The sequence below is a fragment of the Heliangelus exortis genome, chromosome 3 (genome assembly GCF_036169615.1).
Source record: "Heliangelus exortis chromosome 3, bHelExo1.hap1, whole genome shotgun sequence".
In the NCBI taxonomy this organism is placed as follows: domain Eukaryota; kingdom Metazoa; phylum Chordata; class Aves; order Apodiformes; family Trochilidae; genus Heliangelus; species Heliangelus exortis.
The window spans coordinates 113958848-113980889 of record NC_092424.1 but is presented as its reverse complement, the minus strand read 5'-3'; the positions used below and the strand labels follow the sequence as shown (position 1 = coordinate 113980889).

The 22042-nt window shown below is 55.7% G+C and overlaps 1 protein-coding gene across 1 annotated transcript; it reads left to right on the top strand.

The window, feature by feature from the left end:
* Nucleotides 1-1308: 1308 nt before the first annotated feature.
* DNAJC27 (DnaJ heat shock protein family (Hsp40) member C27) lies at nucleotides 1309-17569 on the top strand. The gene is made up of 7 exons (XM_071742277.1): nucleotides 1309-1536; nucleotides 3735-3817; nucleotides 5197-5266; nucleotides 10338-10502; nucleotides 11628-11750; nucleotides 13364-13524; nucleotides 16307-17569. The coding sequence occupies exons 1-7, from the start codon at nucleotides 1450-1452 to the stop codon at nucleotides 16437-16439; spliced, it is 822 nt and encodes a 273-aa protein (XP_071598378.1). The 5' UTR covers nucleotides 1309-1449; the 3' UTR covers nucleotides 16440-17569.
* Nucleotides 17570-22042: the final 4473 nt, after the last annotated feature.

Genomic DNA, 22042 nt, shown 5'->3' with positions numbered 1-22042 from the left:
TCTGTAAGTCTTTTTCTCTACTTCTTTCTGGGGTGTTCTTTGACTGCTGGCTGAATACAGACTCACAGAATGGTTTGGGTTGGAAGGGGCATCCAAAATCATCCAGTGCCCCCCCTGCCATGGTCAGGGACCCCTCCCCCAGCCCAGGGGGCTCCAAGCCCCATCCAACCTGGGCTGAGACACTGCCAGGGATGGGGCAGCCACAGCTTCCTTGGGCAACCTGGGCAACCAGGGGCTCAGCACCCTCACCCCAAGGAATTTCTCCCTCCCTCATGTCCAACCTCAATCTCCCCTCTTCCAGTTTTAACCCATTCCCCTTGTCCTCTCCCTACACCCCTGTGTCAAAATCCCTCCCCCAGCTTTCTTGTAGGCAAGAAAGGCAGCACCAGGGAGGTGACCCAGCAGTGTGCCCAGGTGGCCACCAGAATCCTGGATTTTGTAAGGAAAGGTGTGGGCAGCAGGAGCAGGACAGGGATCATCCCCTGTGCTGGGCACTGCTGAGGCTGCACCCCCAATCCTGGGGTCAGTTCTGGGCCCCTCAGGAGCAGAAGGAGATTGAGGGGCTGGAGAGTGTCCAGAGAAGGGAATGGAGCTGGGGAAGGGGCTGGAGAAGATGGAGAAGGGTGTGAAGAACATAAAGAAGGGATGGAGAACATGGAGAAGTGTTTGGAGAACATGGGGAAGGGGATGGAGAAGATGGGGAAGGGCCTGGAGAACATGGAGAAGGTCTGGAGAGTAAGGAGAAAGTTCTGGAGAACATGGAGAAGGGTTTGGAGATGAAGGAGAGTCTGGAGAACATACAGAAGGTCTGGAGAACATAAAGGAAGGATGGAGAACATGGGGAAGGGTCTGGAGCAGAAATCCTGTGAGGAGAGGCTGAGGGCAATGGGAAAGTTGAGTTTGGAGGAGGCTGAGAGCTGCTTGCCCTGAGCAGCTCCCTGCAAGGAGGTTGTAGGGAGGTGGGTGCTGAGCTCTTCTCTCCAGTGACCAATGCCAGGAGCAGAGGAGATGGCCTGAAGTTGCCCCAGGGGAGGGGAGAGCAGAGCTGAGGAAGGATTTCTGTCCTGGAACAGCTGCCCAGGGAGGTGCTGGAGTCCCCAGCCCTGGAGGTCTGCAAACCCCGGGTGGATGAGGCACTTCAGGACGTGCCCTGGTGGCGATGGTGACACAGATATCGATAAATAAATTTTATTTCCCTTACCGGGAGGGGAGGGATATGGCCGCTCCCTCCCTCCCCTCAGGGCTCTCCCGCTCCCTCACAGCGTTTCCCGCCCCGCGCGTTCTCGCCAAATCTCGCGAGAACTTCGGCCTCAGAGCTGAGGGGGGGGCGGTTGGCGGAAGCCACCGCAGAGCGGAGCCGCGGGGCGGTGAGGCGGCCCCGGCCCCACCGCGCTCCCTCTTTCCGCCCCTTTTCTCCGGACCCCGCTCCCCGCTGGCCCCGGAGCAGCCATGGAGGCGAATCCGCCGAAGCGGAAGGAACCGCGGAAATCGCTGCGGATTAAAGTCATCTCCATGGGCAACGCGGAGGTGGGCAAGGTGAGGCGCTGCCATTGGCGGGCGGGCCTTGGCGGGCAGGTGGCTTAGCCAATGGGGAGCCGAGTGCGGGCTGAAGGACAGCGGCGGAAGCCAATCAGTGGGCGGCCGCGCCGTGCGGAGGGATGATTGACAGCTCGAGGGGCGGGGCTTCCTCTTGTAGCGCCGCGTTTCATTGGCTGCAGAGCGAGGGGGCGGGGCTACAGGAGGGGCGGGAGCGATCGCCTCAGCACGGAGGGAGCGCTGGGTGAGATGGCGGCCGCCGGAGTCGCCTGTGAGCAGCTCCTCCCTGCCCAGGATCCTCCGGAACGCTCAGCCCCGGGCTCTCTCTGCTCCTCCGCCCCGGCACTGGCAGGGGCTGCCCCGAAAATCCCTCTCGGGAGCTCTCCCTCCCTTGTGGAGCTGCTCCCCGTTCCCCCTTCGGGAGCTGCCCCCGGGGCCTCCGAGCATTCTCCTCAGCGTTCCCCTCACCTTGCCGCATGTCCCTGGGCGGCCCGGCTGCTGAGGAACATCTTGAGGGAAAAAAAAGAGGATCCAGGCCTTAGTGTGTTCTTCAAGGGTTGCTGGGGGAACCTCCCCCCGCGTGCTCCATGCTTGGGTTGCAGTCAGGGTTTCTTTAGGAGCCTCCGTCCTGATGTGCTGAATGACCCAGATCTTCACCAGGGCGTGAATTCTGTCTGCAGCTTTGGGCCTCACACAACCAGAAGGACAAGGAGAGGATGGAGGGTGTCCAGAGAAGGGCAACAGAGCTGGGGAAAAGGGTCTGGAGAAGTTGTGAGGAGCATCTGAGGGAGCTGTGGGTGCTGATCCTGGAGCAGAGGACCCTGCAAGAGGGTCCGGAGCACAAGTCTGGCCAGGAGAGGCTTGAGGGAGCTGGGGGGTTGAGCTTGGAGCAAAGGAGCAGAAGGACTTGGAGGGGATGGAGTGCATCCAGAGAAGGGAATGGAGCTGGGGAAGGGGCTGGAGAGTAAGGAGGAGGGGCTGGAGAAGATGGAGAAGGGTCTGGAGAGTAAGGAGAAAGGTCTGGAGCACATGGAGAGGAGTCTGGAGAATAGGGAGAAGGTCTGGAGACTAAGAAGGAGATTCTGGAGAACATGAAGCAAAGGGGCTGGAGAGTAAGGAGGAGGGTGTGGAGAAGTTGTGAGGAGCATCTGAGGGAGCTGTGGGTGCTGATCCTGGAGCAGAGGAGGCTGAGGGGAGACCTTGTGGCTCTCTGCAAGCCCCTGAGAGGAGGTTGGAGCCAGGGGGGGTCGGGCTCTGCTCCCAAGGAACAAGGGATGGGAGAAGAGGAACTTTTGGCACAAGTCAAGTGGTGCCAGGGGAGGTTTAGGTTGGAGCTGGGGAAGAATTTCTCCCTGGAAAGGGTTGTCAGGGCCTGGCCCAGGCTGCCCAGGGCAGGGCTGGAGTCCCCATCATGCCTGGAGGGGTTTCAGAGAAAGCCCTGGGGATGTGGGGATGAGGGACATGGGGCAGGGCTGGGGAAGGGTTGGAGCTGATGATCCTCAAGGTCTTTTCCAACCAAAAGGATTCTGTCATTCTCCCAAGCAGTTTTTGTCCAGAGGTGCTGCCCTGTTAAGTTTGCTGAATAAATTTAGTCCTCTTGAAGCTGTTGAGAGCACGAGGACTCTGGGCACAGATAAATACCTCACTTGACAGCAGGAAAATAACAAAAAAGGATCTTGCAGGACAGAATGAGTGGGCAAAGAGGTGGCAGGTGACATTTTTCCTCATGGATATCTCGGTGGAAACCCAGTCCTCTGCTCTCCTCAAGCAGCACCTCTGCCAGTCAGAGGCAGAACAGGGGCTGGAGGAGCCTGGTGTGCCCCTGACCCTGCTTTTTGGGCTGCCAAAATGTTCCTGATGGCTTCTGGGGAGCTGACTGCCCTCAGGTCCCTCAACACACAGCTCCTCCGGGCTGGAGGTTTTATCCAGAGGAATAAATCAGAATTCCTTGGCGTTCCAGGCTCCAGAAAGTAAATATTAACAGACACCCAGGGGGTGGATTCCTGCATTTTCCTTCCTCTGCTGCAAGAAAACAACTCCTGGTAAAGTTTGCCGATTCTAATTGTCTTTTAATTAGCTTAGGGTGGAGGCAGGGTCCCTGCAGGCAGGCGGGGGGCTGGGGGGTGAATTTCCCAAGGAATGTGGATGTTGTGGTGTGTGGTGCCCCCCTGCTGAGGCTGCCCTGTCCCCTCCCCCAGAGCTGCATTATCAAACGTTACTGTGAGAAGAGGTTTGTGCCCAAGTACCTGGCGACCATCGGGATCGACTACGGAGTCACCAAGTAAGATCCTGGGGTGCTGAGGAGCCAGGGGAGGGGGGTGAGGTGCCAGGAGGGGGTCTGCAGGCTGTTTTCTGGATATTAATCCTCAGCACTTCATAGAATTCCGGACTGGTGTGGGTGGGAAGGGGCCCTAAAGCTCATCCAGGGCCACCTCGGTCTGAGAAGTGTTGGTGCGTGAGCAGCCCAGGCTCAGAGGTTTTTATCCCAAGGATGGGAACATCTGAATCACGGGCACCACGTGGTGATCCCAAATACTGCAGGGCTGACCCAGAGGAGAGTCAGCAGGGAAGAGAGTCAGGGAATCAAAGAACTGTGGTTAGAAAAGGCCTTTAAGAACACTGAGTCCAACCCTTCCCCCAGCCCTGCCCCATGTCCCTCATCCCCACCTCCCCAGGGCTTTCTCTGAAACCCCTCCAGGCATGATGGGGACTCCAGCCCTGCCCTGGGCAGCCTGGGCCAGGCCCTGACAACCCTTTCCAGGCAGAAATTCTTCCCCAGCTCCAACCTAAACCTCCCCTGGCAGGGAGAAGTTTCTTGCTTCTTTTTATCACCTCTTTACATATTCCTCACCAATTTCCTCACCGAAAAGTTGGGGTGAAACCCAAGGGCAGCATCACCTCCCATGGTGTCTCCAGGCTCTGTGGTGCCAAGGACAGAACCAGAAGCCCTTAAGCCCCCAAAACCTGGTGAAGAATCCTCATGGGGCTAAATCCTGCCCCCTCATCCTCATCTCCAGGCATGGAATGGCTCCATTCTTTCCAATCCCAAGAAAATCAGAATCCCAGAATCCCAGACTGGTTTGGGTGGGAAGGGACCATAAAGATCATCGAGATCCAACCCAAACCATGGTCAGGGACCCCTCCCCCAGCCCAGGGGGCTCCAAGCCCCATCCAACCTGGGCTGAGACACTGCCAGGGATGGGGCAGCCACAGCTTCCTTGGGCAACCTGGGCAACCAGGGGCTCAGCACCCTCACCCCAAGCAATTTCTCCCTCCCATCTCAGCCCCAGCTCCCCTCTCCCAGCTCCAAACCCTTCCCCCTTGTCCTATCCCACTCCAGCCCAGCCAGGACATCACCTTATTCCAGGCCACCACTAACCCATGGCCCACACCTGAGAATCACAGAATGCTCATGGCTGGAAAGGACCTCTGAGATCACCAAGTCCAACCAAACAATTTCTCCCTCCCTCCCTCCCTCCCTCCCTGCCCAAGATCTCCTCTCCATCTCCCCTCTCCCAGCTGCAAACCCTTCCCCCTCGCAGGGTCCCATCCCTCCAGGCCCTTGTCCCAAGTCCCTTCCCAGCTTCTTCCTGATTTTTCTGTCCCTGCTCACAGGTGCTGAGCTGGAGCTGTCTCATGCATTTCCCACTTCTCTTCCAGAGTGCAGATCAGAGACCGAGAGATGAAGGTGAACATCTTTGACATGGCAGGACACCCCTTCTTCTACGAGGTGAGGCAGATGGGCACCACCCTGCAGATTTGGCACCTCTCAACTTTCCTCTTATTTGAAACTGGGTTGAGGACTCTTAAAAATACAACTTTTGGGATTTTGTGCTGCAAAACACCCCTTCCTTTCCTGCCATGGACACCTCCTGCAGGTCAGGACTGGAACCCCCACTGCTGCTCTGTCAGCAGTGATCCCTCTGCTCAGGGCTGCCAAACCCAGGAGCCTGACAGAGGAGGAGCTGCCCCAGCCCTGTGCTCTGAGGTCAGAACGAGCTGTGGATCCCCTGCAGGCACACCCAGAACACCTCTAGAGCACAGGTCTACTCCCTGAGCACAGGGAAGGTGTGGAGCTGTTGGAGGGGATCCAGAGGAGGCCACAGCAATGATCCAAGGGCTGAGAGAGTTGGGGGTGTTGAGGCTGGAGAAGAGAAGGCTGCAACGGGGAGACCTTAGAGCACCTTCCAGTGCCTGAAGGGGCTCCAGGAAAGCTGGGGAGGGACTTGGGACAAGGGCCTGGAGGGATGGGAGCCTGCGAGGGGGAAGGGTTTGCAGCTGGGAGAGGGGAGATGGAGAGGAGATCTTGGGCAGGGAGGGAGGGAGGGAGGGAGAAATTGTTTGGTTGGACTTGGTGATCTCAGAGGTCCTTTCCAGCCATGAGCATTCTGTGATTCTCAGGTGTGGGACATGGGTTAGTGGTGGCCTGGAATAAGGTGATGTCATGGCTGGGCTGGAGTGGGATAGGACAAGGGGGAAGGGTTTGGAGCTGGGAGAGGGGAGCTGGGGCTGAGATGGGAGGGAGAAATTGCTTGGGGTGAGGGTGCTGAGCCCCTGGTTGCCCAGGTTGCCCAAGGAAGCTGTGGCTGCCCCATCCCTGGCAGTGTCTCAGCCCAGGTTGGATGGGGCTTGGAGCCCCCTGGGCTGGGGGAGGGGTCTCTGACCATGCAGGGGGTGGAATGAGGTGACCTTTGGGTTCCTTCCCACCCGAACCACTCTGGGATTCTGGGATTCCATGGTTCTGTACACGTGGATGTGTGTGTATGCACAGAGAGGAACAGCCAGTGCTGACACAGCCCCTGTGGCCTCATCTTGGTCTCTCTGGCTGATAGAAGAAAAACCAACAGATTAAAACTGAAACCTAAAAAACCAGAAGTAACTTTGCCAGAAAGAATAACCCAAAATCTTGCTCATAAACTGTGAGTGTAACATTTGTAACATTTTCTGGCACAAGCCTCCTCTCATCCCAGCCTGGTTTCAAAATGCCTCCTTGTGCTCTTAAATCTGCCCCATCCTCAGGTTAAATTTCCTCAGATTTGGAGATCCCTGGATTTTTCCTCCAGGACCAAACTGCTGTAAAACACTTACAGTTGGACTCAATGATCATTCTGGATCCTTCCCAACTGAAGTTCTCCCTTCCCTGTGTACATTATTTGCTCTACAGATCACAAACACTCCTGTTCTCACCACAGAGCTTTCACACCCACATTTTCACCTCCAGTTCCCCTCAGGTTCAGTCCAAGATTTCCTCTTTAGGTATCAAATCTTATTTATTAAAAAAAATAACCAGAAAAACAACTTGTGTCCCTCCTGAGAGGGACCTGGGCCAAGGAATCTTTGGACAATTACCCCCCTACACCTCTGCACCTCTTCCTCACTCATTTTTGCATTCTTCACCCACCTTTTTCTGCCCCAACCATGATTTCTGGGCTGGGGTCTTTTTAAATACAATTTAAACCTCAGTGTTTTCAGCAAAACAATCAGTTTTCCCTTACCAGGAGAAACATTTAGGGTTTGAACACCTTGATTTGAACACTCCATCCATTTTGGAGAGCTGTCAGGAAGGGAATGATGGACTTTGTTGCTGATCCCATTTGTTTCCAATGTATAAACAAGGTAATGAAGTGGGGCCAGGAGGGTAAGAGAGGAACATTAAATATTTATCCAGTCTAATCTTGTTGTTTTAACAACCTAATCCATACTGCTACTTAATTATAAATAATCTGTCAATGCTTGGCAAAGCATTGTTCTGCCACTAATAAAAAAAAAAAAATAGGGAATGTTAGGGAAGAGCAGTTTGTAAGATGACAGATGGCAACGTGACCAAGAGAAGGTGAGCAAGGACAAAAGAGTGACACAAAACTGAGGAAGCACAGAGTGGTTTGGGTTGGAAAAAACCCTTCAGATGGAATCCAACCCTTCCCCCAGCACTGCCAAGGGTCAGTTGGGTTAAGCCACTTAGAAATGTAGAACTTTTTGGGTTGGGAAAGACCTTGAAGATCATGAAGTCCAACCATCCCCCCAGCTCTGCTGAGGCCACCCCTGTCCCTCAGCTCCATGGCTTTGAAACCCTTCCAGGCATGATGGGGACTGGAACATCATGGTTTGCACTGGCCAGGTGAGTCCCTGGCTCTTGGCTCTTATTTATCTGCCTGCTCCAAAGCTTCTTGTTCCTCCCTTGTGTCCTCAACATCTGCTTGTGGCATCTTCTGAAGTTCTGGGCACACCAAGGAGTTCTCTGTGGGTAGAACTACAAATCTCAAGTGGGGTTTGTCAGTCCTGATGTAGAGCAAATCACCATGGAATGAATGAATGAAGGTGTCAGGGTTTAGCACTGGCCCAGCAATTAAACCCAATAACATTTGGTTTAATAAATTAAACCAAATAATGCTGTCTATTAATCTCTCTCTCCCCCCTGATAAAGAAAGGAGAGAGAAGAAGGGAGAGAGACTGATGGGTTGGGAACTGAACTACACAGCTTTAATGGGACAGTAATGATAAATAGGAAAAATGACTGAATCTGTACAAATAGACAGGAAAATGGATCCCAGGTTCCTCCCCCCTCTCCCCAATAACTCTCCCATCCCCACTGAGGCTGCAGGGCAGCCCTGGGAAAGTCCAGGCTGGAATCCTGGGCTCAGCAGCAGTTGGGAGCTGGAGGCAGGAACACACAGATTCAGGCTGGCATGGATCAGGAGCACAGGCAGAGGAAGGGATGGAATCCTCCCAGGATGCCAAAACAAACAGGGAGAGGGGAAGAAGGGGAAGCAGGAAGGGGTTTGACCCTGGTGATCCCTCAGATTTCTCCTGAGTATGAGGTGTGTGGGATGGAATCCTCTGTTTGGCCAATTCTGGTCATTTCTCTTGTCCCTTCCTCCCTAAGGGAGGGTTCCAGGTGGGACCTTTTTACTCCTTTTCTCCTTCTGGAGGGCAAAATGTTGCTCAGAGCTGAGCAGTTCCTTGGTTCTGCTGTAACTATAACCATGGAGTGGGCTCAGTCCCAGCAGCAGCCACTGCCTGAGAAACTTGCTGTTCATTTCAGCAAGTGCAGCTCCTGACAAGAGACTGAGCTGGAAGCAAAAGGACAGGACAGAAAATCCCCTTTATCCTGCCCCAAACCAGGACATAAGAACAGCCTGGAATGAGGGAATATGGAATGGATAAAGACCAGGAGGGAGATGGGGTGGGGGACAGAGCTGAGAGCAGAAGGAATTAGAGGGACAGAAGCCTGCAGAGGCTCTGCCCTGGTGCAGATGTGGTCAGCAGAGGTGGCACAGTTCTCCCTGCAGGTGGCTGAGCTGCTCCCATGGACTGAATTTCTGGCCTTGCCAAAACCAATCCTTAGGAGAGACAAGAGAGGAAAGGCCATGAGTGTGAAGAGCATAAGTGGGAAGTGTAAGGGGCCTGAGCTGTGCCTGAGGAGGTTCACACTGGACAGCAGGAAGCATTTCTTCCCTGGGAGGGTGGTCAGACACCAGAAGAGGCTTCTGAGAGAGGTGGCCCCTGGCCCAAGGCTGTCACTTGAGGCTTTCAGTGTCCCAAATACCATCCCTTATTGTCAGGTCAGGCAGATAATGGTTGGAGCCCTCTTCCAGCTGAAGAAGTGTGCTCTAGTCCAGTTCCTGTCCTGCAGCTGAACTTCCACCCTCACCCAGCAGCTGTCCTGGGGATCCCCAGTCTCCCCAGTTGCGGGCACTGGGCATCCAAGCCCCAGCTGCTGGGACAGACACTTCTACATGCACAGACAGACACCCTGTGGGTCCCAGCAGTAGCTGAGCTTGGACATGTCCACTGCCAGCTCCTGGATCCTCCTTGTCCTCTGCTGCCTCACACATGTGGGTCTCCTGCTCAACTGAGAGCTTCCAGTCTGCCCAGGACTTGGTCCCATACCTTGTCTGCCACTCTGGGTCTGTGCTCTTTGTCTGGAAGGGAGGATTTCATGAGGGAAAGCCTTCCCACCACCTCTTCACTTCAGAGAATCACAGAATGGGCTGGGTTGGAAGGGACCTCAGAGCTCATCAAGTCCAACCCTTGATCCACTCCCCCCGTGGTTCCCAGCCCATGGCACTGAGTGCCACATCCAGGCTCTTTTGAAATATCTCCAGGGATGGAGAATCCACCCCTTCCCTGGGCAGCCCATTCCAATGCCTGATCACCCTCTCCAGAAAGAAATTCTTTCTCATGTCCAACCTAAACCTCCCCTGGCACAACTTGAGACCTCTTGTGCCCTCTTGTCTTGCTGAGAGTTGCCTGGGAAAAGAGCCCAACCCCCCCCTGGCTCCAACCTCCTTTCAGGGAGTTGGAGAGAGTGATGAGGTCTCCCCTGAGCCTCCTCTTCTCCAGCCTCAACACCCCCAGCTCCCTCAGCCCTTCCTCACAGCACTTGTGCTGGATCCCTTCCCAGCCTCCTTGCTCTTCTCTGGACCTGCTCCAGCACCTCAAGCTCCTTCCTGAGCTGAGGGGCCCAGAACTGGACACAGGACTCAAGCTGTGGCCTCCCCAGGGCTGAGCACAGGGGCAGAATCCCTTCCCTGGACCTGCTGGCCACGCTCTTCCTGACACAGCCCAGGATGCCATTGGCCTTCTTGGCCACCTGGGCACACTGCTGGCTCCTCTTCAGCTTCCTGGCAATCCAGACTCCCAGGTCCCTTTCTGTCTGGAAACAGAAACTGTCTTCTCCACAGTGAAGGGGATCATTTGGTTCCCTTTGTTTCTCCCATCTTCCCTTTGTGTGGAGGTGACATTTCTGTCAGAGAACCAAGAAGTGCCAGGGAATCACCTGGGTGCCTCTGTCCCCACAGGTGAGGAACGAGTTCTACAAGGACACTCAGGGAGTCATCCTGGTCTATGATGTTGGACAGAAGGAGTCTTTTGATGCCCTGGATGCCTGGTTGGCTGAGATGAAGCAGGAGCTGGGCCCCCATGGGAACATGGAGAACATTGTCTTCGTTGTCTGTGCCAACAAGGTGGGTGCTGGGGGGGGACCCAAGCTGTGCCACCATCCTCACCTCCAACACTTGGGATGTTCCCAAGCTGTTGAGCTCCAGCTGCAGCAAGGGGAAGGTTGTTAGGTTGTAGGGAAGGTTTTTGAAGGGAAAGATCTGGGTGTGAGGAGCCACATTTGAAGGGGGTTTAGAGAATGTGGTGGCCACACTTCACTCAGGAAGACACCAACTATAGGTGGCATTGGCTCTGGATTTGCTAAACTCAGAGGCCTTTTCACAGACATTTTTTGTGCTTTCTTTCCACACGGCCTCCATCCCTTCAGGATGGACATGGAGCTGTTGGAGCCAGTGCAGAGGAGGCCCTGGAGCTGCTGGGAGGGCTGGAGCAGCTCTGCTCTGGAGCCAGGCTGAGAGAGTTGGGGGTGTTGAGGCTGGAGAAGAGAAGGCTGCAACGGGGAGACCTTAGAGCACCTTCCAGTGCCTGAAGGGGCTCCAGGAAAGCTGGGGAGGGACTTGGGACAAGGGCCTGGAGGGATGGGACCCTGCGAGGGGGAAGGGTTTGGAGCTGGGAGAGGGGAGATGGAGAGGAGATCTTGGGCAGGGAGGGAGGGAGGAAGGGAGGGAGAAATTGTTTGGTTGGACTTGGTGATCTCAGAGGTCCTTTCCAGCCATGAGCATTCTGTGATTCTCAGGTGTGGGCCATGGGTTAGTGGTGGCCTGGAATAAGGTGATGTCCTGGCTGGGCTGGAGTGGGATAGGACAAGGGGAAGGGTTTGGAGCTGGGAGAGGGGAGCTGGGGCTGAGATGGGAGGGAGAAATTGCTTGGGGTGAGGGTGCTGAGCCCCTGGTTGCCCAGGTTGCCCAAGGAAGCTGTGGCTGCCCCATCCCTGGCAGTGTCTCAGCCCAGGTTGGATGGGGCTTGGAGCCCCCTGGGCTGGGGGAGGGGTCCCTGACCATGGCAGGGGGTGGAATGAGGTGACCTTTAGGGTCCCTTCCCACCCAAAGCAGTCTGGGGCTCCATGAGGAGGAGCACACAACCTCTCCAGCCAGCTGTGCCCCTTGCCTGCTGCCAGACTCAGGGGGCTGTGCTGCTCCTGGTGCCTCCAAGCCCCTCCTGGCTCTCACCTCCCCTCTCTCCCTCTCCAGATCGACTGCCCCAAGCACCGCAGTGTGGATGAGAGCGAGGGGAGGCTCTGGGCAGAGAGCAGAGGATTCCTTTACTTTGAGACCTCGGCACAAACAGGAGAAGGGATCAACGAGATGTTTCAGGTGAGGGGGAAGGAAGGTGCTGAGGGCATGGATGCCATACAGAGTCAGGATTTGATGGTGGAATTTCTCATGAGATGCCAAGATTCCTCAAAACCTGTTGGCCATCTGCCCCAGTGGTGTCTTCCTGGTGACAAAGCTGGAGCTGTTCAGCTCAGGGTCACTGTTGGTCCTTCCCAGTCCTGAGCTTGCCCTGGCTCAGAGCTGATGATCCCTGCTGCTGCTCTGGAAGAGAAAGCAGAGCTGCCCATATCATCCCTTCAACACAGCCAAGGGCAAGGTTGTGCAGCTGGGTGGAGGCAATCCCATGGAGAAATAGAGGTTGGGAGGAGAAAGGATTGAGGGCAGCCCTGAGGAGAAGGACTTGGGGGTGGGGGTGGTGGAGCAGAAGCTCAACATGAGCCCTCAGGGTGTGCTTGGAGCCCAGAACCCAACCATGTCCTGGGCTGCAGCAAAAGAAGCACAGACAGGGGTCGAGGGAGGGGATTCTCCCCCTCTGCTCTGCTCTGCTGAGACCCCACCTGGAGTTGTGTGTCCAGTTCTGGAGTCCCCAACAGCAGAAGGACACAGAGCTCCTGGAAGGTGTCCAGAGCAGAGCCACTCAAATGCTCAGAGGGCTGAGCACCTCCCTGGGAAGCCAGGCTGAGGGCTTGGGGTTGTTCAGCCTGGAGAAGAGGAGGCTCCCAGGTGAGCTCAGAGCAACCTCCCAATATCTGAAGGGGCTCCAAGAAAGCTGGGGGAGGGCTTTGGACACAGGGGGGTAGGGAGAGGACAAGGGAAATGGGTTAAAACTGGAAGAGGGGAGATTGGGGTTGGAGATGGGGAGGAAATTCTTGAATTTGAGGGTGGTGAGAGACTGGAACAGGTTGCCCAAGGAAGCTGTGGCTGCCCCATCCCTGGCAGTGTCTCAGCCCAGGTTGGATGGGGCTTTGAGCCCCCTGGGCTGGGGGAGGGGTCCCTGACCATGCGGGGGGTGGGAAATGGATAATTTTTAAGGTCCCTTTCAACCCAAACCATTCTGGAATTCTCTGATTCCTGTCTGGCACTGAGCTGGGTCTGAGACAACCGTGGGACAGTTGCAGGTCCTTGCAGGGACCAGATTCCCCCCCCCTGTGGGGCTATCCCACCACCCTCAATCATCAAATAACCCCAAATCCAAGGTTTTGGGGGGGTCTCCTGGACAGTTTCACCACCTCAGGAGTTTTCCCCCTGTGTTTCCTCAGAGTTTTTACTCGGCCATCATCGACCTGTGTGACAACGGCGGGAAGCGTCCCCCCTCCAGCCTGGGGGTGGGCTTCACCAAGGAGCAGGCAGATGCCATCCTTGGAGCACCCTGGGCTGGGGGAGAGGTCCCTGACCATGCGGGGGGTGGGAAATGGATAATTTTTAAGGTCCATTTCCACCCAAACCATTCTGGAATTCTGTGATTCCTGTCTGGCACTGAGCTGGGTCTGAAACTACCGTGGGACAGTTGCAGGTCCTTGCAGGGACCAGATCCCCCCCTGTGGGGCTATCCCACCACCTTCAATCATCAAATAACCCCAAATCCAAGGTTTTGGGGGGGGTCTCCTGGACACTGCCACCACTTCAGGAGTTTTCCCCCTGTGTTTCCTCAGAGTTTTTACTCGGCCATCATCGACCTGTGTGACAACGGCGGGAAGCGTCCCCCCTCCAGCCTGGGGATGGGCTTCACCAAGGAGCAGGCAGATGCCATCCGCAGGATCCGCAGCAGCAAGGACAGCTGGGACATGCTGGGGGTCAAACCTGGAGCCACCAGGTGAGGGGGACATCAGGGTTTGCCCACCCCTCCCTCATCTGTCACTTGTCCCCTGCCCCGGGTCGTCTCGCAGGGAGGCGTCAGTGGTTCATCTCGAGCCACAGAACTGGGAGGCAGGGCAAAATTTCAGTTCTGAGCAACAAGTTTCCACTTAAAAAAAAAAAACAAAACAAAACAAAGGAAAAGAAAGAAGAAAAAGGAAAGGAGAAAGGAAAGGAAAGGAAAGGAAAGGAAAGGAAAGGAAAGGAAAGGAAAGGAAAGGAAAGGAAAGGAAAGGAAAGGAAAGGAAAGGAAAGGAAAGGAAAGAGGAAAGGGAAAGGGAAAGGGAAAGGGAAAGGGAAAGGGAAAGGGAAAAGGAAAAGGAAAGGGAAGAAAGGAAAGGGAAAGAAAAGGGAAAAGGAAAGGGAAAAGGAAAAAAGGAAAGGGAAAAGGAAAAAAGGAAAGGAAAAAAGGAAAGGAAAAATGGAAAGGAAAAAAGGAAAAGGAAAAAGGAAAGGAAAAGGAAAGGGAAAGGGAAAGGAAAAAGGAAAGGGAAAAGGAAAGGGAAAGGAAAAAGGAAAGAAAAGGAAAGGAAAGGAAAGGAAAGGAAAGGAAAGGAAAGGAAAGGAAAGGAAAGGAAAGGAAAGGAAAGGAAAGGAAAGGAAAAAGGAAAGGAATGGAAAGGAAAGGAAGAGGAAAGGGAAAGGAAAAAAGGAAAAGAAAAAAAAAAAGAAAAGGAAAAGAGTCAGGAAGGAATGACAAACATGAGGAATTCAACCCTGCCTCCGTGCTGAGCCCCTTGCTGGTCACTCACTTGACAGAGGTGTTTGGAGCAGCTCCAGCTTTCCTCTCCTTGCTCTCCAGATCTGGAGAAGCTTTTAAGCTGCTGTGAAGCTGCTGCCCACGTAATCAAAAAAAAAAAAAAGAAAAATAAAACCAGATTGATGTTACAGCTCTCCCAGCTGGAAATGGTGCTCCCACAGGACAAGTTTTCTTACGTTGTCCTCAGAGGACCTCTGCCAGGTGGAGTTGCTCTGTGTAAGGGGTTTGATACTGAATCTCCCAGTTGTGCTCCATGACTTGGGCAGCTCAGACAAGCTCCCCGAGCTGTGCCTTGCTCTCTTCTCTCTGAAACACAAAAACTTACCCTTGCCCTCCCCCTTGTGGAGGAGCTGGAGAGCAGATTTTTGGCCAACATCAATCACTCAGGACTCTGCAAATCCTCCCGTTGGCCCTCAGAAATGGAGATGTGGAGCCTCAACCCCTCCTCCAGCCCCTCAGATCCGTGGGGAGGAGATCAGCAGCACTGCAGAGCACTTTGTGCTGTGGTTACCAGCACGAGTGGACTCACCCCCCACCCCTCAGCAAGTGCCCCTCTCTCTCTCTCTCTCTCTCCTCCACCTGCAGCTGGAGCTGATTTGTCTGCCTTGGACCAGCACCCCAGGCTTCAAAAGCTGCAGTGCTCTGCAGAGCCTTCTCCTGGGGTGTGTAGGTGGTGTTTGATGCCAGGCTGAGTCAGGGTGCAGGTGCCCCCACGCTGTCTCCCAGATTTCTGCTCCCACCCTGCTGCCTCCCAGCACCCAGGGCACACAGCACAGGCACGTGCCTGCCTGCCAGGCTGGGAGAGCTGCTGCTGCCACAGCCCCTGTGGGGCAGGGGGTGGATCTGTCCCAGGAGAGGCCTTCTCCTCCTCCTCCTCCTCCTCCTTCTCCTTCTCCTCCTCTGCTCCTGCCTCACCAGGATGGGCCTGGGGGCTTTTATTCAACTTTTTTTCCAGTCACCCTCAAAGCGAGCAAGAAAAAAGGTTCAAAAGTGTCTGCAGAGCCAGGGAGCTCCTGGCCCTCACCTGGGGCCCCTCAGTCACAGCTCCCAGGCTGGTTTGGGGGGAAGAGACCTTAAAGCTCATCCAGTTCCAACCTCCTGCGTGGGCAGGGACACCTCCCAAGGGCAGCATCACCTCCCATGGTGTCTCCAGGCTCTGTGGTGCCAAGGACAGAACCAGAAGCCCTTAAGCCCCCCAAACCTGGTGAAGAATCCTCATGGGCTAAATCCTTCCCCATCATCCTCATCTCCAGCATGGAATGGCTCCATTCTTTCCAGTCCCAAGAAAATCATAGAATCCCAGACTGGTTTGGGTGGGAAGGGACCTCAGAGACCACCCAGTGCCCCCCTGTCATGGTCAGGGACCCCTCCCCAGCCCAGGGGGCTCCAAGCCCCATCCAACCTGGGCTGAGACACTGCCAGGGATGGGGCAGCCACAGCTTCCTTGGGCAACCTGGGCAACCAGGGGCTCAGCACCCTCACCCCAAGGAATTCCTCCCTCCCATCTCATCCCCAGCTCCCCTCTCCCAGCTCCAAACCCTTCCCCCTTGTCCTATCCCACTCCAGCCCAGCCAGGACATCACCTTATTCCAGGCCACCACTAACCCATGTCCCACACCTGAGAATCACAGAATGCTCATGGCTGGAAAGGACCTCTGAGATCACCAAGTCCAACCAAACAATTTCTCCCTCCCTCCCTCCCTCCCTCCCTCCCTCCCTGCCCAAGATCTCCTCTCCATCTCCCCTCTCCCAGCTGCAAACCCTTCCCCCTCGCAGGGTCCCATCCCTCCAGGCCCTTGTCCCAAGTCCCTCCCCAGCTTTCCTGGAGCCCCTTCAGGCACTGGAAGGTGCTCTAAGGTCTCCCCGTTGCAGCCTTCTCTTCTCCAGCCTCAACACCCCCAACTCTCTCAGCCTGGCTCCAGAGCAGAGCTGCTCCAGCCCTCCCAGCAGCTCCATCCCTGATCCTTGTTGTGTCTCCTAGGGATGAGGTGAACAAGGCCTACAGGAAGCTGGCTGTGCTGCTGCACCCTGACAAGTGTGTGGCTCCTGGCAGTGAAGATGCCTTCAAAGCCGTGGTGAACGCCCGGACCTCGCTGCTCAAAAACATCAAATAGGGAACAGAACCCCAGGGAGCTGGAAAACCTTCCCCCCATCCCACCCGGGTCCCAGGCAAGCGTGGGACACCCCTCTGCTCCTCACACTTCACCAGCAGCCTGGACACGGAGGCTCCCAGCAGCAGCTTAGGACTGCTGAGGGTGTGAACTGAAAGCCTTGGTGTGGTGGGTGGAGGGGCATGGTCAGGAGAGCCAGGGGGTTGTGAGTCCTGGGGGGTTGTCCTGGAGCCATCTCTGCAACTCCTGAGCTCCAGGGGTGGTTCAGCTCCCTGCTCAGAGCTGGCTCCTTCCTTCCAGGTGACACCCAAGGATGCTGCTTTGGACTGTGAGGGAAAGGGGAGTTGCTTGAGGAAAACCTCTCTGGTTTTACTGAAAGGAGAGAATGGCATCAGGAGTGTTCTTTACCTCCCCAACCTGTCATGGGGACAAGAGTGGTGTCCCCAGGGCACCCACCTCCTCCTCACATCACAGAGTCCTCTGCCACCACCTCCTTCCATCTCCCCAAGCCCAACTTGTTGGGAAGAAGCCCCAAAGGCTGCAGGACCTCAACCCACTCCCCTCTCTCCCATCCCTCTGCTCAGGCAAGCTCTGGGTGAGGTCCCTTGTTGGGGACTGTCCTCAGCTGTGGGTGACCCTGCCTATTTGCAAGCAGGAGAAGATTTCTGCCCCAAGGAGGAGGAGGAGGAGGAGGAGGAAGGAGCAGCTCACCCCTCACCATGGCTGCCTCTCAGCCCTTCCCCTCCTCCCCTCAGCCAGACTTGGGGTGATTTCAAGGGGAGTTTTGCTGCTCACCCCAAGAAGTGCTTGGTCACTTGATGGAGTCAGAGCCACCACAGCTGCCAGGTTCTCCAAGGAGACCAACCTGGAGCTCCCTTGGGCTCCTCTGGTGTTGCCAGGATTCAGTTTTATTTCCTTGCTGCTGCCTGAGCTCCTCAGGGGGTGTCAGGACACAAACCCATGAAATGAAAGCCCCCAAGGGTGCTCCTCTGTAACCTCACCTCACAGCTGTCCTGTTTGAAAGTGGTTTTTTTTCCTCTGCTCTGTGCAATATTTATTATTTTTTCACTTCAAGGCAGCTTTTCTGTGTTTTCTCTCCCAAAGAGATCCTAAATAACACTTCCCCACCACCACCTTTTGACCACAAGCATTAAGGGACTTCATTTTCCTCTTGCTCTGGTGCTGAGCTGCTGGGAAGCAGAAACCAAGTCTCCTGCCAGGGAACACTTTTTGCTCCTCTGGTGTAGAAATAACCAAGGGGAGATGTTGCTCCAAGAGCTTCATGTTTAAAACTTCTCCATTCTTCCTCCCAGAGGAATAAAAAGCTGGGCTGGGGGATTTGAGCAGGACAAGGGACACTGACAGCATCTCCTCCCACACCTTTTATAACCCTGGGGGAGCTCACTGGAAACCTCCCCACTTGTCCCATGGTGAAAACCACTTAATTCCACCTTCAAACTTAATTCTTTTTCCATCAAGGGGGAGAACCAACCCCACTGCTGAATGGAGGGCAAGATCTGGGTGCCTGGAGTGGTTCCAGGGCTTCCTCCCATTCCTGCTGCTCAGGATCTCTCCAGGTTTCTCATGCCATGCATGGTCCCTCCTTGGGTTTTTTGCTCCTCAGGTGACCCTGGGGTTTCTCCTCTCTGTTTCCCCATCCTTGGAGATGATTCCACCCACCCAGTGACCTCCTGGGCTGTGTTATTTTTGTAAATTAAACCTCCCCCTGGGGAACTGAGGAAGTTTTGTGTGCTGGGTCCCCACTGTAAGGTTTAATTGTCCCTCTCATTCCTCTCCTTCCCAGGAGGGGCTGGTGGGGAAGAGTTGCCCCTGGGAAGTGGTGATGGAGAGGCTTGGATCCACTCCCAGCTGGGAGCTGGGTGAGGGATCAGGGAAGCCCTGGAAAAAATCTGAAAGGATTTCCTGGTCAACATCCAGAAGAAAAACAGCCAAGAGCCAATTTTGAAGCTTTCTGGGGTGAAAAATTTGGCAGGACACCTCCAGGTGCCCCTCAGGCATGGCCTGGAGAAGTTCCCAAACCCTTCCCTGAGGTGCAGCTCCACCCTTCCTGCTCCAGGAACCAGTGCTGGGTCCCCTTGCTGGTCCCTGGACCAGTTCTGGTCTTTGGGCCCATTTTAGTGGCCTCTGGACTGGTTTTGGTGGTCTTTGAGATGGTTTTGGTGGCCTTTGGATGAGTTTTGGTGGCCTTCAAAGAGGCTTTGGTGGCATTTGGCCAAATTTTGGTGGTCTTCAGACCAATAGTGCTGGCCTCTGGACCAGTTTTGGTGGCCTTCAGACCCATTTTGGTAGTCTTTGGAGCATTTTTTGTGGCCTCTCTACCACTTTTGATGGCCTTTGGACCAATTTTGGTGGTCTTCAGACCAGTTGTGCTGGCCTCTGGACTAATTTTGGTGGTCTTTAAGTTTTGGTGCCCTTCAGACCCATTTTGGTGGCCTCTGTGCCAGTTCTGGTGGCCTCTGTGCCAGTTTTGGTGGCCTTCAGACCCATTTTGGTGGTCTTTGGAGCATTTTTGAGGCCTCTCTGCCAGTTTTGCTGGCCTTTGGACCAATTTTGGTGGTCTTCAGCCCTGGTTTGGTGTTTTTTGACCACTTTTGCTGGTTTTTGGACCCCTTTCCCATCCAAGGTGCCCTGCCCTGGACTGGGCTGGACTGGGCTCACATTCTTGTCCCACACTGGCCACAGCAGGGACAATCCTGGAGATCCCACCCCCCTGCAGCAGGGTGGGAATAACCCCAAACATGCCCCAACCCCCTGGGGAGCCTTCAGCCCTCTCATTAGGATATTAATTACTGCAGGAAAGCAATTAAGTCCCCTGGCAAAGCAGCTGAGGTGACTTCTCCTTGGAGCTGTTGCAGCAAGGAGGGGACAGGAGCCTCCAGCCCTGCAGGAGTTTTGGGGGGGGGGGGCTGAACATGGGGTTTCTCCTGGCTACCAGGGAGACCTCCTGGTCTAGCAGCAGGGTCCAGAGCTGATTCAGGGCATTTCCAGCTGGTTTTCCAGATCCAAGGGTGGAAAACAGGATTGGATTGCCAGGAAGCTGAAGAGGAGGCAGCAGTGTGCCCAGGTGGCCAAGAAGGCCAATGGCATCCTGGGCTGTGTCAGGAAGAGCGTGGCCAGCAGGTCCAGGGAAGGGATTCTGCCCCTGTGCTCAGCCCTGGGGAGGCCACAGCTTGAGTCCTGTGTCCAGTTCTGGGCCCCTCAGCTCAGGAAGGAGCTTGAGGTGCTGGAGCAGGTCCAGAGAAGAGCAAGGAGGCTGTGAAGGGATCCAGCACAAGTGCTGTGAGGAAGGGCTGAGGGAGCTGGGGGTGTTGAGGCTGGAGAAGAGGAGGCTCAGGGGAGACCTCATCACTCTCTCCAACTCCCTGAAAGGAGGTTGGAGCCAGGGGGGGGTTGGGCTCTTTTCCCAGGCAACTCTCAGCAAGACAAGAGGGCACAAGAGGTCTCAAGTTGTGCCAGGGGAGGTTTAGGTTGGACATGAGAAAGAATTTCTTTCTGGAGAGGGTGCTCAGGCATTGGAATGGGCTGCCCAGGGAAGGGGTGGATTCTCCATCCCTGGAGATATTTCAAAAGAGCCTGGATGTGGCACTCAGTGCCATGGGCTGGGAACCACGGGGGGAGTGGAGCAAGGGTTGGACTTGATGAGCTCTGAGGTCCCTTCCAACCCAGCCCATTCTGGGATTCTCTGATAAGATGGAAAACTCCTTTGGCTCTGAGGATAAAGTCTTGTGAGACAAAGTCTTGTGGGGTCTCCTTCTCCATTGAAACCCCCAAGGAGACCCTGCTGTGGGGGGGAGTTTGGCCTCAGTGATCTCCAGATGTTCCCCCCATGATCTCATGAAGGTGCCAGCAGGGGAAACAAGGGGGGGGAGCTCGGGGAAGAGGATTCAGTGCGGGATCAGTCGGGCTGGGGGGAATTTGGGTGGCTCTGCTGAAGGTGAACGTGTGGTGGGGACCTTGGGGGGTTCTCTCCTCCCCACCGGGGGGGTCTTAAGGTGGCTGTGACCCCAGAAAGGGCCATGGGCAAAAGGACAGCCTGGTTATGGGTGTATGGCCCAACACCCTGCTTACCACCTGGGGTCGGGGCACCCATAGAACCTCCAACTGGATTGGATTGACTTTAAAGCTCACAAAAAAAAAACCCAAAAACCTGTCAGATCTCTCCTCCATCAGGCTGGCTGGAAGATGATCACCTCTCAGCAGGGTCACCTGCCAGGAAGGAAGGCCCCGTGGGATTGTTTGGAGGGTGAGAAGGGGCTTGTGGTGGGATGTCACCTCCCTGGAAGCTCTGTCACCCACAGCTCCCGTGGGGAAGCACCCCCAGGATCACCCTCAGGTGATGGTGACCACAGCTCCTGGGTGCTGAGCCATGGTGGGGAAAGAGAAGAGGGTGCAGGAGCCAGGCAGGCACCCAACCACCAGCACCTGCAGCTTAAAATATCAGCTGGACACAGAAATCCTAAATGGGTTGGGTTGGAAGGGACCTTAAAGCTCATCCAGTGCCCCCCCTAAAGGTCACCTCATTCCACCCCCTGCCATGCCCAGGGACCCCTCCCCCAGCCCAGGGGGCTCCAAGCCCCATCCAACCTGGGCTGAGACACTGCCAGGGATGGGGCAGCCACAGCTTCCTTGGGCAACCTGGGCAACCAGGGGCTCAGCACCCTCACCCCAAGCAATTTCTCCCTCCCATCTCAGCCCCAGCTCCCCTCTCCCAGCTCCAAACCCTCCCCCTTGTCCTATCCCACTCCAGCCCAGCCAGGACATCACCTTATTCCAGGCCACCAATAACCCATGGCCCACACCTGAGAATCACAGAATGCTCATGGCTGGAAAGGACCTCTGAGATCACCAAGTCCAACCAAACAATTTCTCCCTCCCTCCCTCCCTCCCTCCCTCCCTCCCTCCCTCCCTGCCCAAGATCTCCTCTCCATCTCCCCTCTCCCAGCTGCAAACCCTTCCCCCTCGCAGGCTCCCATCCCTCCAGGCCCTTGTCCCAAGTCCCTCCCCAGCTTTCCTGGAGCCCCTTCAGGCACTGGAAGGTGCTCTAAGGTCTCCCCGTTGCAGCCTTCTCTTCTCCAGCCTCAACACCCCCAACTCTCTCAGCCTGGCTCCAGAGCAGAGCTGCTCCAGCCCTCCCAGCAGCTCCAGGGCCTCCTCTGCACTGGCTCCAACAGCTCCGTGTCCTTCTGCTGATGGGGACCCCAGAGATGGACACAGCTTTACCCCAGGGGGGGCTCCCCAGAGCAGAGCAGAGCAGAGGGGACAATCCCCTCCCTGGCCCTGCTGCTCATGCACCCAGTGGTCACCCAGCGAGGCCACTTGCTTTCAGGGTCCCCACGGGGTCTGTGAGCTGCCAGAAGGAGTGATGAAGATGAAGATGATGAAGATGGAGTGGGCAGCAGCACCTTCCCCCAGAACCCGCCTTCTCCACCCCCACCGGCACCGAGAGGGTTACAGAAGGCGGAGACGCTCCGGGACGCCCCGGTACCGACAGAGCCGGCGGTGGGTGCCCGCCCCCGGCCCCGGGGAACCCCTTCCCTCTCCCCCGTTCACCCCCTCTTCTCAATCCCCACCCCTTCTCCGGGCCG